The sequence below is a fragment of the Narcine bancroftii genome, chromosome 5, assembly GCF_036971445.1.
Source record: "Narcine bancroftii isolate sNarBan1 chromosome 5, sNarBan1.hap1, whole genome shotgun sequence".
NCBI lineage: Eukaryota > Metazoa > Chordata > Chondrichthyes > Torpediniformes > Narcinidae > Narcine > Narcine bancroftii.
In genome coordinates, this window is record NC_091473.1 from 208,848,467 (window position 1) to 208,861,610 (window position 13,144).

At 46.7% G+C, this 13,144-nt stretch overlaps 1 protein-coding gene across 1 annotated transcript in view; it reads left to right on the plus strand.

Moving 5' to 3' along the window:
• Window positions 1–13,144, plus strand: part of LOC138765497 (zinc finger protein 208-like) — a 64,139-nt gene that overhangs the window by 44,380 nt on the left and 6,615 nt on the right. The window contains exons 8-9 of the mRNA XM_069942525.1: window positions 10,932–11,094; window positions 12,373–12,507. Coding sequence (XP_069798626.1) covers window positions 10,932–11,094; window positions 12,373–12,507 — 298 coding nt within the window. The remainder of the gene's footprint in view (window positions 1–10,931; window positions 11,095–12,372; window positions 12,508–13,144) is intronic.

Sequence of the window (13,144 nt, forward strand, 5' to 3'; positions counted from 1 at the left end):
CGACACTTCTCCATATTCCTTTAATTTCCTATGTAATTCTTTTATTGATATTTCTGGTTCTGCTTAGTATACTATAACGTCATCTGGAAATAGACTGATTTTATATTCCTTGTCTTTTATTTTTATCCCTTTTATTTTATTTTCTGTTCTTATCAGTTCTGCTAGTCGTTCTATGGCTAACGCGAACAATAAGGGAGATAGTGGGCATCCCTGCCTTGTTGATCTGCTTAAGTTAAATTGTTTTGATATATATCCATTTACTGTCACTTTCGCCAATGGCCCCTTATATAATGCTTTAATCCAATTAATATATTTCTCTGGTAAGCTGAATTTTTGTAGTACTTTGAATTAATAATTCCATTCTGTCAAAGGCCTTCTCTGCGTCTAAAGCAACCGCTACTGTTGGAGCTTTATTTCCTTCTACTGCGTGAATTAAGTTAATAAATTTACAGATATTGTCTGTTGTTCGTCTTTTTTTTAATAAATTCAGTTTGGTCTAGATTTACTATTTTTGGTACATAGTCGGCTAATCTGTTTGCTAATAGTTTAGCTATTATCTTATAATCTGTGTTAAGTAAAGTTATTGGTCTATATGACGCTGGTGTGAGTGGATCTTTCCCTGTCTTTGGTATGACTGTAATTATTGCTGTTTTGCATGAATCTGGTAAGCTTTGTGTTTTATCAATCTGGTTGATTACTTACAGAAGGGGAGGAATTAATAAATCTTTAAATGTTTTATAGAATTCTATTGGGAATCCATCCTCTCCTGGTGTTTTATTATTCAGTAGTTTTTTTATTATCTCGTGTATTTCTTCTATTTCAAATGGTTCTGTAAATTTATTTTGTTCCTCTGTTTGTAATTTCAGTAGTTCAATTTTATTTAAAATTCATCTATTTTGTCTTCTTTCCCTTCGTTTTCAGTTTGATATAATTGTTCGTAGAATTCTCTGAAGTTTTCATTAATCTCTTTTGGATTATATGTGATTTGCTTGTCTTTTTTCCTTAATGCCAACACCATTCTCTTAGTTTTTTCTGTCTTAAGCTGCCACGCTAGAATTTTGTGCGTTTTTTCTCCTAGTTCATAATATTTCTGTTTTGTCTTCATTATGTTCTTCTCCACCATATATGTTTGTAGTGTTTCATATTTTATTTTTTTATCTGCCAATTCTCTTCTTTTAGTTGTGTCTTCCTTCATTGCTAATTATTTTTCTATATTTGGTATTTCCCTTTCCAACTGCTCTGTTTCCTGATTGTAGTCCTTCTTCATCTTGGTTACATAACTTATTATTTGCCCTCTGATAAACGCTTTCATTGCGTCCCATAGTATAAACTTATCTTTCACTGATTCCGTATTTATTTTAAAGTTCATTTTAATTTGTCGTTCAATGAATTCTCTAAAATCCTGCCTTTTAGTAGCATGGAGTTTAATCTCCATCTATACATTCTTGGTGGGATGTCCTCTAACTATATTGTCAATAACAGGGGTGAGTGGTCCGATAATAGTCTAGCTTTATATTCCGTTTTCCTAACTCTCTCTTGCATGCGAGCTGATAACAGGAATAGGTCTATTCTTGAGTATGTTTTATGTCTACCCGAATAATATGAATATTCCTTTTCCTTTGGGTGTTGTTTCCTCCATATATCCAAAAGTTGCATTTCTTGCATCGATTTAATTATAAATTTGGTTACTTTGTTCTTTCTGTTAATTTTTTTCCAGTTTTATCCATGTTTGCATCCAAATTAAGGTTGAAATCCCCTCCTATTATTTTGTTCCCTTGCGCGTCTGCTGTCTTCAAAAAGATATCTTGCATAAATTTTTGATCTTCTTCGTTAGGTGAATATACATTGAGTAAATTCCAAAGCTCCGAATATATCTGACATTTTATCATAACATATCTCCCTGCTGGATCTATTATTTCTTCTTCTATTTTGATTGGTACATTTTTACTGATTAATATAGCTACTCCTCTAGCTTTTGAATTATATGACGCTGCTGTTACATGTCCTATCCAATCTTTCTTTAATTTCTTGTGTTCCACTTCAGTTAAGTGTGTTTCTTGTACGAATGCTATATCAATTTTTTTTTTCAGTAAATTTAGCAGTTTCTTCCTTTTGATTTGGTTATGTATTCCATTAATATTTAAAGTCATATAGTTCAACATAGCCATTTCATACTTTGTTTATCTTTCCTTTCTGTTTCCTCATCATCACCTTTCCTTCTTATCCATCTCTGCTTTCTTTATTTTAACACTTTATAAGACAACATTTCTAAAACATGAAATATTTCCATTATTCTCCTATCTAAAATTCCTTTAACCCCACTATTCCCTCCCCTTCCTGAGTTTTCCTTTGTCCCTTGTCGGGCAACCACATCGCCCCTCTCCATTTGGATTTGCGAATTCACTCGCAAGCGTCAACTGATTTTACAGTGACCGTAACTCTTCCCCACCCAGCACCCCCAGAAAAGATTTTCATCTTCATATATAACAAAGGTCACTCTCTTAATTCCCCCCATACTTCCTTTCTTCCCTTTCTTTCCCTTCTTAGTTCTTACCTATACTCTATTTTTTTTTAATACCTACATACACACATACATATAGTTCGTGGTCATTTTTGTTCTCGTTACATGTCTTCATCTCTCTGTCTGTTTTGTAGTTGTTCTGCAAATTTTCGTGCTTCCTCCGGATCCAAGAATGGTCTGTTTTGCTGCCCTGGCATAACTATTTTAAGTACCGCTGGATACTTTAGCATAAATTTATATCCTTTTTTCCATCGGATCGTTTTTGCTGTATTAAACTCCTTCCTCTTCTTCAGGAGTTCAAAACTTATATCTGGATAGAAAAAAAAGATTTTGACCTTTGTATTCCAGTGGTTTTTTGTCTTCTCTTATTTTCCTCATTGCTTTCTCCAATATATTTTCTCTTGTTGTATATCTTAGGAATTTTACTAGAATGGATCTTGGTTTTTGTTGTGGTTGTGGTTTAGGGGCTAATGTTCTGTGTGCCCTTTCTATTTCCATTTCTTCCTGTAATTCTGGTCTTTCTAGGACCCTGGGGATCCATTCTTTTATAAATTCTCTCATATTCTTGCCTTCTTCATCTTCCTTAAGGCCCACTATCTTTATATTGTTTCTTCTATTATAATTTTCCATTATATTTATCTTCTGAGCTAACAGCTCTTGTGTCTCTTTAACTTTTTTATTAGATTCTTCTAATTTCTTTTTTAAGTCATCTACTTCCATTTCTATGGCTGTTTCTCGTTCTTCCACCTTGTCCACTCTTTTTCCTATATCTGACATGATCATCTCTAATCTATTCAATTTTTCTTCTGTACTTTTTACTCTTCTTTTTATTTCACAGAATTCTTGTGACTGCCATTCTTTTACCATTTCCATATATTCTTTAAAAAAAATATATCCATGTACTTGCCCTTCCCTTCATCCTCCATTTCTCTGTGTTCTTCCTCTTCTTCTTCTGCTGGATCTTCAGCAGCGTGGACTCGATGCTGTCGACCTCTGCCATCTCGAGTACTTCGACGTTAGGGATGAAAGCGCTCCAATGGATGTTGAGGATGGAGCGGAGACAACGCTGGTGGAAGCGTTCTAGGAGCCGTAGGTGGTGCCGGTAGAGGACCCATGATTCGGAGCCGAACAGGAGTGTAGGTATGAAAACGGCTCTGTATACGCTTATCTTTGTGAGGTTTTTCAGTTGGTTGTTTTTCCAGACTCTTTTGTGTAGTCTTCCAAAGGCGCTATTTGCCTTGGCAAGTCTGTTGTCTATCTCATTGTCGATCCTTGCATCTGATGAAATGGTGCAGCCGAGATAGGTAAACTGGTTGACCGTTTTGAGTTTTGTGTGCCCGATGGAGATGTGGGGGGGGCTGGTAGTCATGGTGGGGAGCTGGCTGATGGAGGACCTCAGTTTTCTTCAGGCTGACTTTCAGGCCAAACATTTTGGCAGTTTCCGCAAAGCAGGACGTCAAGCGCTGAAGAGCTGGCTCTGAATGGGCAACTAAAGCGGCATCGTCTGCAAAGAGTAGTTCATGGACAAGTTTCTCTTGTGTCTTGGTTTGAGCTTGCAGGCGCCTCAGATTGAAGAGACTGCCATCCGTGCGGTACCGGATGTAAACAGTGTAGAGCTCGTCGAAAGAACCAAAGACTTGTTGATCCAAACCAAGGCTTTTATTAGCAAAAGACCGGAGCTCTTCACAGGTGGCCGACCAGTCCGGAATGATCCGACCTGGCTAGGGACACAACCCTTTAAGGCCCAAACAATAGGTGTGGCTTAGCTCTCAGCCAATCGCTGTAAGCACAGTCTAGATACAGTAACTATATACACTATGTACATTGGTGATAGATCTGTACTATCACATTCACCCCTTCTTGGAGAATTGACCCGGGGAAAAAAAAAACAAAAACGAGGGAGAGAATGAAAAGGGGTAGGTCAAGGACTGTAGCGGTCAGGGGGTCTGACCATCCGGCGTGACCGCCGTGGTGCCGGGATTGGGGTCGCTGGAGTGGTGTCACCAGCGGGCTCATCGGGTGCGACTGCTCCGTCGCTCAATTCCCCAGTCGTTTTGTCGGCAGGGTGGCCCGAGTCATTGGGGTGCTGTTGGTCCTTCTGTTGCGGCACGGGGCCTGGAGCATAAGGAGTTGGGGGGTTTGCTGGGTCTACCGCGTCCTGAGCTAGGTCCCGCACCGAAACAGTGTCCTCCCGCCCGTCTGGGAACTCCACGTATGCGTAATGTGGGTTCGCGTGGAGTAGAGTCACTCGGTCGACCAAGGGGTCATTCTTTGAGTGCCGGACGTGGCGTCGCAAAAGGACGGGGCCAGGGACGGTGAGCCATGCCGGTACAGTGGTTCCCGATTCGGATTTCCTCGGGAAAAGGAACATCCTTTCGTGGGGGGTGGCATTTGTTGCAGTACATAGGAGGGAGCGGATGGAGTGTAAGGCACTAGTGAGAACCTCCTGCCAGTGAGAGGTGGGGAGACCTTTAGACCGGAGAGCCAGTGTAACCGCTCTCCATATGGTGGCATTCTCCCTCTCGACCTGACCATTACCGCGTGGGTTATAGCTCGTGGTCCTGCTTGAAGCAATGCCACACTCCAGAAGGTACTGTTGCAGCTCTGAACTCATGAATGAGGACCCCCTATCACTGTGGATGGAATTGGGGTACCCGAAGATGGTGAAAATACTGTGAAGGGCCTGTATCACTGAGGTGGCAGTGGTGTCTGGGCAGGCCACAGCGAATGGGAAGCGGGAGTATTCGTCGATGGCCGTAAGGATGTAGGTATTACGGTTGGTCGACGGTAGGGGTCCCTTAAAGTCTACGCTAAGACGCTCGAAGGGGCGGGTGGCTTTGATGACGTGGGAGTTATCCGGACGGAAGAAGTGGGGCTTGCATTCGGCGCACACCGAACAGGCTCGGGTCATGGAGCGGATCTCCTCAATTGTGTAGGGTAAGTTGCGCGCCTTGACAAAGTGAGCAAACCTAGTGACCCCTGGATGACAGAGCGCCTCATGGAGTTTCCGTAGTCTGTCCATCTGTATGCTGGCGCACGTCCCCCTGGAGAGCGCGTCAGGCGGGTCGTTGAGCTTACCAGGCCGGTACAGGATGTCATAGTTAAAGGTGGAGAGTTCGATTCTCCATCTGGCGATTTTGTCGTTTTTTATCTTACCACGCTGGGTGTTGCTGAACATGAAGGAGACCGCGCGTTGATCAGTCAACAGTGTAAAGCGCCTCCCAGCGAGGTAATGTCTCCAACGACGTACCGCTTCAACTATGGCCTGGGCCTCCTTCTCGATCGAGGAGTGTCTACTCTCCGGACCCTGGAGGGTTCTGGAGAAGAAGGCTACAGGCCGACCGGCCTGGTTCAAGGTGGCTGCCAGGGCGAAGTCGGATGCATCGCTCTCGACTTGAAACGGGACAGACTCATCGATCGCGTGCAGCGTCGCAGCAGCGATGTCAGATTTGATTCGATCGAACGCCGCTGTGGCTTCGGTCGAGAGGGGAAAAGAGGTGGTCTTGATAAGAGGACGTGCCTTGTCGGCGTAGTTTGGAACCCATTGTGCGTAATAAGAGAAAAGGCCCAGGCAGCGTTTGAGAGCTTTCTGGGTATGTGGGGGGGGTAAGTCCATTAAGGGACGCATGCGGTCAGGATCTGGCATGACTATCCCGTTTTCCACCACACAACCTAGAATAGCGAGTCGTGTGGTCCGGAAAACACACTTGTCCAAATTGTAAGTCAGGTTTAGCTGACGGGCAGTTTGAAGAAATTTGTCTAGGTTGGCGTCATGGTCCTGCATGTCGTGGCCGCAGATGGTGATATTGTCCAGATACGGGAAGGTAGCGGTTAGCCCGTTCTGGTCCACCATCCTGTCCATTTCCCGCTGGAAGACCGCGACACCATTTGTGACCCCGAATGGTACCCTGAGAAATTGATATAGCCGCCCATTCGCTTCAAAGGCCGTGAATGGTCGGTCCTCGCAGCGGATCGGGAGCTGGTGGTAGGCCGAACGTAGGTCAATAGTGGAGAAAATGCGGTACTGGGCGATCTGGTTCACCACATCCGTGATGCGTGGCAGGGGGTACGCATCCAGGAGTGTGAAGCGGTTAATGGTCTGGCTGTAGTCGACCACCATCCGTAGTTTTTCCCCATTCTTGACAACCACCACCTGGGCTCTCCAGGGGCTTGAACTGGGTTCGATGATGCCCTCATCCAGCAATCTACGCACCTCACTCCTAATGAATTGCCTGTTTTCGTAACTATATTGCCGACTTTTGGTGGCCACAGGCTTCCAGCCAGGGGTGAGGTTTGCGAAGAGTGCTGGCGGGGCAATCCGGAGTGTGGAAAGGCCGCAGGATTGGCCCCGGGGCACGGGGGCGGGTTGCTCGGGTGCTTCGGGAGTGGGGCGATGGCGATGGCAGACCGAGAGGGGGGCGTGGGGTCCCCCAAAGTGTAGGGACACCGTTTGGAACTGACACTGGAAGTCTAATCCCAGCAACACTGGGGCGCACAATTGGGGAAGGACGAATAATTTAAAGTGGGTGACCGTCACGCCCTGTACTTCCAGCGTGGCGATGCAATACCCCTTTATCCCAGTCGAGTGCGACCTCGTTGCTAATGAGATCCTCTGGGTAGTGGGGATAATGTCAAGTCCCCAATGGAGGGCCAGATCTGGCTGGATAAAACTGTCAGTTGACCCAGAGTCAAATAAGCAATTGGTGTAGTGTCCATGCACTTTAATCAGTTCCATTGCTCTGGTGAGGGGATGAGAGCATTGCTGGTTTAATGTTATTGAAGCAGTTGACAGGCGAGTTTTGCGCGATGACGTCACGCAACGGGATGACGTAGTCAACGCTCGAGGAGCAGGTTGGAGAACCTCCCGGAAGTGCTGTTGTGGCGGGTGAATGGTAAGTAGTGGGGTTTGTAGTTGCTCGTGATCGGTGGTCGGGCCCTGGCGGTCGTCAGCGATGGACGCTAGGGTGAGCACCTGGTTGGCCGCGGGGGTGGCTGCGGCGGCGGTAGCGTCGGCCCCGGGGGTGTCTGTGGCGGCAGCAGCAGCGGCGGTAGCGTCGGCCCCGGGGGTGTCCGTGGCGGCGGCAGCAGCGGCGGTAGCGTTGGCCCCGGGGGTGTCTGTGGCGGCAGCAGCGGTAGCGTCGGCCCCGGGGGTGTCCGTGGCGGCGGCAGCAGCGGCGGTAGCGTCGGCCCCGGGGGTGTCCGTGGCGGTGGCAGCAGCGGCGGTAGCGTCGGCCCCGGGGGTGACTGTGGCGGCGGCAGCAGCGGCGGGCGAGAGGCAGGCCATCACCATGGTTGCGACGGTGGGTTGCCCCTTCCGGGTTCGGCGTCTCCGTGACGTCAGGCGTTGCCGTGCAGGGGAGCCCTCGCTCTCATTGGACGAGAGCTCTGGGGAAGAAGAGTTTGAATGGGATAGTGGCGGTTGGGCTTCACACGAGGCACTGTGTTTGCTGGCGGCCATTTTAGACCTACAGACTGCAGCAAAGTGGCCGTTTTTAAGGCACTTCTGGCACCTGGCTTTTCTTGCTGGGCACTGGGATCTGCTGTGCTTGTTCCTCCCGCAGAAATAACATTTCGGGTTCGCACGGGGCAGGGTAGCAGCAGCCGACAGGCCGTCAGGGGTAGGGTAGAAGGGCACTTTACTCACATCAGAACGAGGGGTCCAGTCCCTAGAGAGCTCGGTGGACTTTAAGGCTGCATCCTCCATTGTGATTGCAATCCGGGCCACGTCCTCTAGTTTTTCTACCCCTTGTTCGAGCAAACGCAGCCTCACTTCGTTCGATCGGAGCCCGGCCACATAGGCATCCCGGACGAGGTCGCTAGTGATCTCGGCAGCAGTTTTGTCCACACAGTTACAGTCCTTGCCCAATGCCTTTAGTACTTGTAAATATGCCCTGCTGGACTCACCGGGCTGTTGTTTCCTCGACGCAAGCATGAGCCGGGCATGAACTCTGTTCACCGGTTGATCATACAGTCCTTTCAGTACCTTTATGGCTGCGGTGTAAGTGGTCTCATCCTGGATGTTCTCGTAGACTCTCAAGGACACCATAGACAGCAATGCTGTTAGACGCTGGTTATCCTCCTCTACCTGAATGAATCTCAGGAAGTTTTCAAAGTTCAGCAGCCAGAACTTAAAGGCTTTGAAGGCTGTAGCTGACTGTGGGTCGATATCAAGTTTTTCTGGCCGAGTTAAACGCTCCATCCCTTTCAAAAAAAATTCCTTTTGCTAATAAAATTGTAGAGCTCGTCGAAAGAACCAAAGACTTGTTGATCCAAACCAAGGCTTTTATTAGCAAAAGACCGGAGCTCTTCACAGGTGGCCGACCAGTCCGGAATGATCCGACCTGGCTAGGGACACAACCCTTTAAGGCCCAAACAATAGGTGTGGCTTAGCTCTCAGCCAATCGCTGTAAGCACAGTCTAGATACAGTAACTATATACACTATGTACATTGGTGATAGATCTGTACTATCACAAACAGCGTCTTCATTGTTGGGGTCTTTCATGGTTTGGTTCAGCATCATGCTGAAGAAGATTGAAAAGAGGGTTGGTGCGAGAACACAGCCTTGCTTCACGCCATTGTTAATGGAGAAGGGTTCAGAGAGCTCATTGCTGTATCTGACCCGACCTTGTTGGTTTTCGTGCAGTTGGATAATCATGTTGAGGAACTTTGGGGGACATCCGATGCGCTCTAGTATTTGCCAAAGCCCTTCTTATATAAGAAATGGCGGCGCTGCTGCTGGTGTAGACCCATGGAGAGTGGTGAACGGAGACACAGTGCACCCATGGGGTCCAACTATGAGAAGGAGAAGCAAAGGAGATGACTCACAGTGGTGGATCAGTGAGGGGCTCTGGGGCTGAAGAACCCACACAGGCGGCGAGACTGCTGGTGACTTGAGGTGAGACTGGCTCGAAACTGGCTGAAAGGGGAACCGGAATGCAAGAGGGTGCCGAGGGGGCTGAAGGTTTTCTAATCGTGACGGAGATTCAGATCTGGAGCTCGGGTTGCCAGTGGTTTGGACCAGACTGTGGGAGTCTGCGGGAGCACTGGAGGTGAATCCACGGACATTTGGTGACTCCAGGGTGGGGGGTGGGTGGGAGGGACACTCCCTTTTGCTTCTCTTTCTCTGTCTGCAATTTCTGATGATGGTGAATCTGTCTGCCTTAGAGCAAATGAAAATAATTTGGTGTGATATGACACTTTTTATTACACAATAAATTGAACCTTGAATCTAAGTCATATGTTTTATCAGTGCCCAAAGATACAAGGATTCTAGAATGGAGTCTTTAGTACATTATCTAAAATATTTAAAATTAATTTGCATCCTGGCCCATTGACTATTACCTGTATTTGGGATCTCTACAACTCCCTAAATTCTTGTTTGCATCCTTATTAACCAAGTGTCTAATCTTGTTGCACTGGAAGTCTGATAGGTGCCCTTCAATAGAAGGATTAAGGTAATCAGTCTCTTTATTAAATGGGAGAAGATCAAATAGACACTGTAATTTTTTTCATAAATGGCAACCCTTTATGTGCTATTTCACTGAATTCCATGCTTATGAAATAAACATTCAACTGTGAGATGGTGGTATGAGTACAGTCAATAATATACCAAAGAGACTGGCAGCAAAGGTGCTAAGGTGGTCAGGGAGTGGATGGTCTGGGTGTGTATTTTTGAGGGTGTATGTGAACATTTATGTATATGTGCGTTGGTTTTTCTGTAAAAAGAAAGTGGGCACTTAACTCTAAAATGGTATTTGTTTGCATCTGACTTGGCAGTGTTCCACCATTAAATCTTTTTGGCTTGAAATGGGTAATTTATTAGAATGAATAACTGGAATAAGATTCCCTCAGGGTCCAATGTTATTTTAAATGGGAGATTTTAGAGGGATTAAACCTAAATTAAAACTGAATATGTCTCAAGTAAAATTTGTTCAAATTTACTGCTATAACTTGGAAGTTGAATACTGATTTGGGAATTGTCAGATGGCATGCAGAAGTTGGGAGTTGTATTCCACTTGAGAAATTTACTTACAATTTAAGAGATAAATATCATACATTTTGTGAAATATGGAGCCCATATTTACACACTGTTGGTATTAAAATTTAAATGAATCTCGAACATTCCCTTTCTCCTATGGGTTTCTATAAATATTTAAATGTTTAAAAGTATCAGAAAGTTGTGGTTTTTCTGTCCCTCTTTTTAGTTGGGAAGGGGTTTGGGGAAATTAACAGGAGATTAACAGGTGTACCTGCATGCTGGAGGACTGAGAGTATCCCTTCCCCCACACATGGCAATTAAATGGACTCTCCCAGTGTGGATCCTCTGATGTTAACCTGGTTGGAAGCTCATGCGCAGGGAAATTGATCCCTCCCACTAATCGACCCTGGCACCAATCCCTGTTACTTCAGGCAGTGCAACATTTTTCACCCATACCTCTTCCATCATCATGATTTGTGGTCCCAAACAGCCCTTCCAAGTAAAGCAACACTTCACCTGTGAACCTGTGGGAGCCTCTGCTGTATCAAGCACTTCTGTTGTGCTCTCTACATTGGAGAGTCTGGACTCAGACCGGCAAATTACTTCTCTCAGCAGCTTCCCTTTGCCTCCATCAATAATAGAGGCAACCATTTCAACATGTCTCTCCATGGCTTCATGCACTGCCAAACTATGGCCACATGCAAATCAGAGGAGCAACTCTAAATTTACCGTTTGGACACTCTAAACCAGATGGCACTAACATGGACTTCTCTGGTTTCTGCTAGACCACTCCCCGTTCTCCCTCTCCATTCACAGAGCTATTCCCCTTTCTCTCCCTGTTTACTCGTGCCCTCCCTCCTTTATCCACCTCATCCAGCCTCTTGTCTGTGCTCCTCTCCCCACCATTTTATTCAGTCTTCTGCTTACATTTTGTTCATACCTTGATGAAGGCACGATGACCTTAGTGATGTGTCTATCTTTGCTATATAAAGTATGCTGTTTGAACTGCTAAGTTGCTCCAGCATGGTATTTTAATTTCAATCACCGTGTTTGCAGAGTTTTGTGTTGAATAGTTCCTCCCCAGGGTGGATCCCCTGGTGCACCAGCAGATTGGAGGACTTCCTGCACTGGGAGCAGAGGAATGGCCTCTCCCCAGGGGGAACATACCTGTGTTCCTTCAGGTCCTGAGAGGTTTGGAAATTTTTCGCATAATCAGAGTATGGGAATGGGATTCCCTCTAGTGGTGGTGGAGGGGGATGGGGGGGGATCACACTGGTGTTGCAGCAGTGCGTCAGAGCTGGCAGATCCCTCCCCACACTCGGAACAGGTGAACGGCCTCTCCCCAGTGTCACTCCACCCATCACATTGGAGTGGTTTGTGTGTAGCCTCACTGGTCACCATATCAGCCAATCGGGTGAAGTCCTCAACGGATTTAGGGATTCTCCTCACTGAAATCCCAGGACTCTCAATCCACGGACAAAACTCGATGAACATCTGGTCCCGGGGAATCCAGTGACTCCGTCAGATTTCAACGTGGTGCTTGTCCACAGCTTCCTGTCTGGAAACGATCCGCTTCTAAGTCCTGTTAAGGGAAGACGGTCAGAGTGAAGGGGGAAAGAACGAGGAGAGACAACATAAAATAGAGAGAAGAATTCTTAACATGGTCAACAGAGAGAAGATGGCAGCGTTTCTATCCACAATGCAACGGGCGCCAGAAACCGTCCCATCCCGACGGCCTTAAAAAGGAAACAAGCTGCCACTGAAACACTTTATGACATAATCGCCCACAGAGCCCGCCCTCTCATCCCCGCTCCCCATCTTCCACCATTGACCAACTTCGGAAAGCCGTCACTCTCCCGGACCCGCCTCCAGACCAATGAACACCACGTGTCCCACTCTGCCCGTCGGATTCGCCAATGGAAAGTGTCAATCATACTTCTCGCACCTGCGCGTTGGGCGCCCTGAGGAGAAGGAGGAGGGAGTACGCGCCAAGGCTGAAGGATCTCAGTAGGTACCGTAGCGTCCACAGGAGGTAAAGATCTATTCCTGACGGGGCGGGCCTGAGCCCTTCTTCAGGGGCTGTCAAAAGCCGGCAGCGCCTGAATTAAAAGGCAGGGGAGAAACGGCAGGGGGAGGAGAACAGAGCGACAGACAAAAGGTGTCAATGGGATGTGGAGGGGAGGACAGGAGAGAGGGAAGGGGAGGACTGGTGGGGGGTGGGTTGGCTGTGTGGAAGCAGAACTGGAGGTACAGGGCACAAAGGGGACGGGGTGGGGAGAGAGAGATGGAGAGGAAAGGGGATGTGAGAAACAGAAGTACCTTCACAGAATTTGCTCGAGACAAAAATTGAGAACAAAGAACATTTATTATACTATTACAACAATGGAGAAAAGGAGGAAAAACCCAACACCCAACCCCAACCAACCAATTTTCCCCTGCAACCGCTGCAACTGTGTCTGCCTGTCCCGCATTGGACTTGTCAGCCACAAACGAGCCTGCAGCTGACGTGGACATTTACCCCCTCCATAAATCTTCGTCCGCGAAGCCAAGCCAAAGACAAAAATGCAAAGTTGGGTGCTTCCCCTTATCCTGGGAATACACACGGATACTGAGGCTGACCCAACTTTTATACATTTCATTTCAG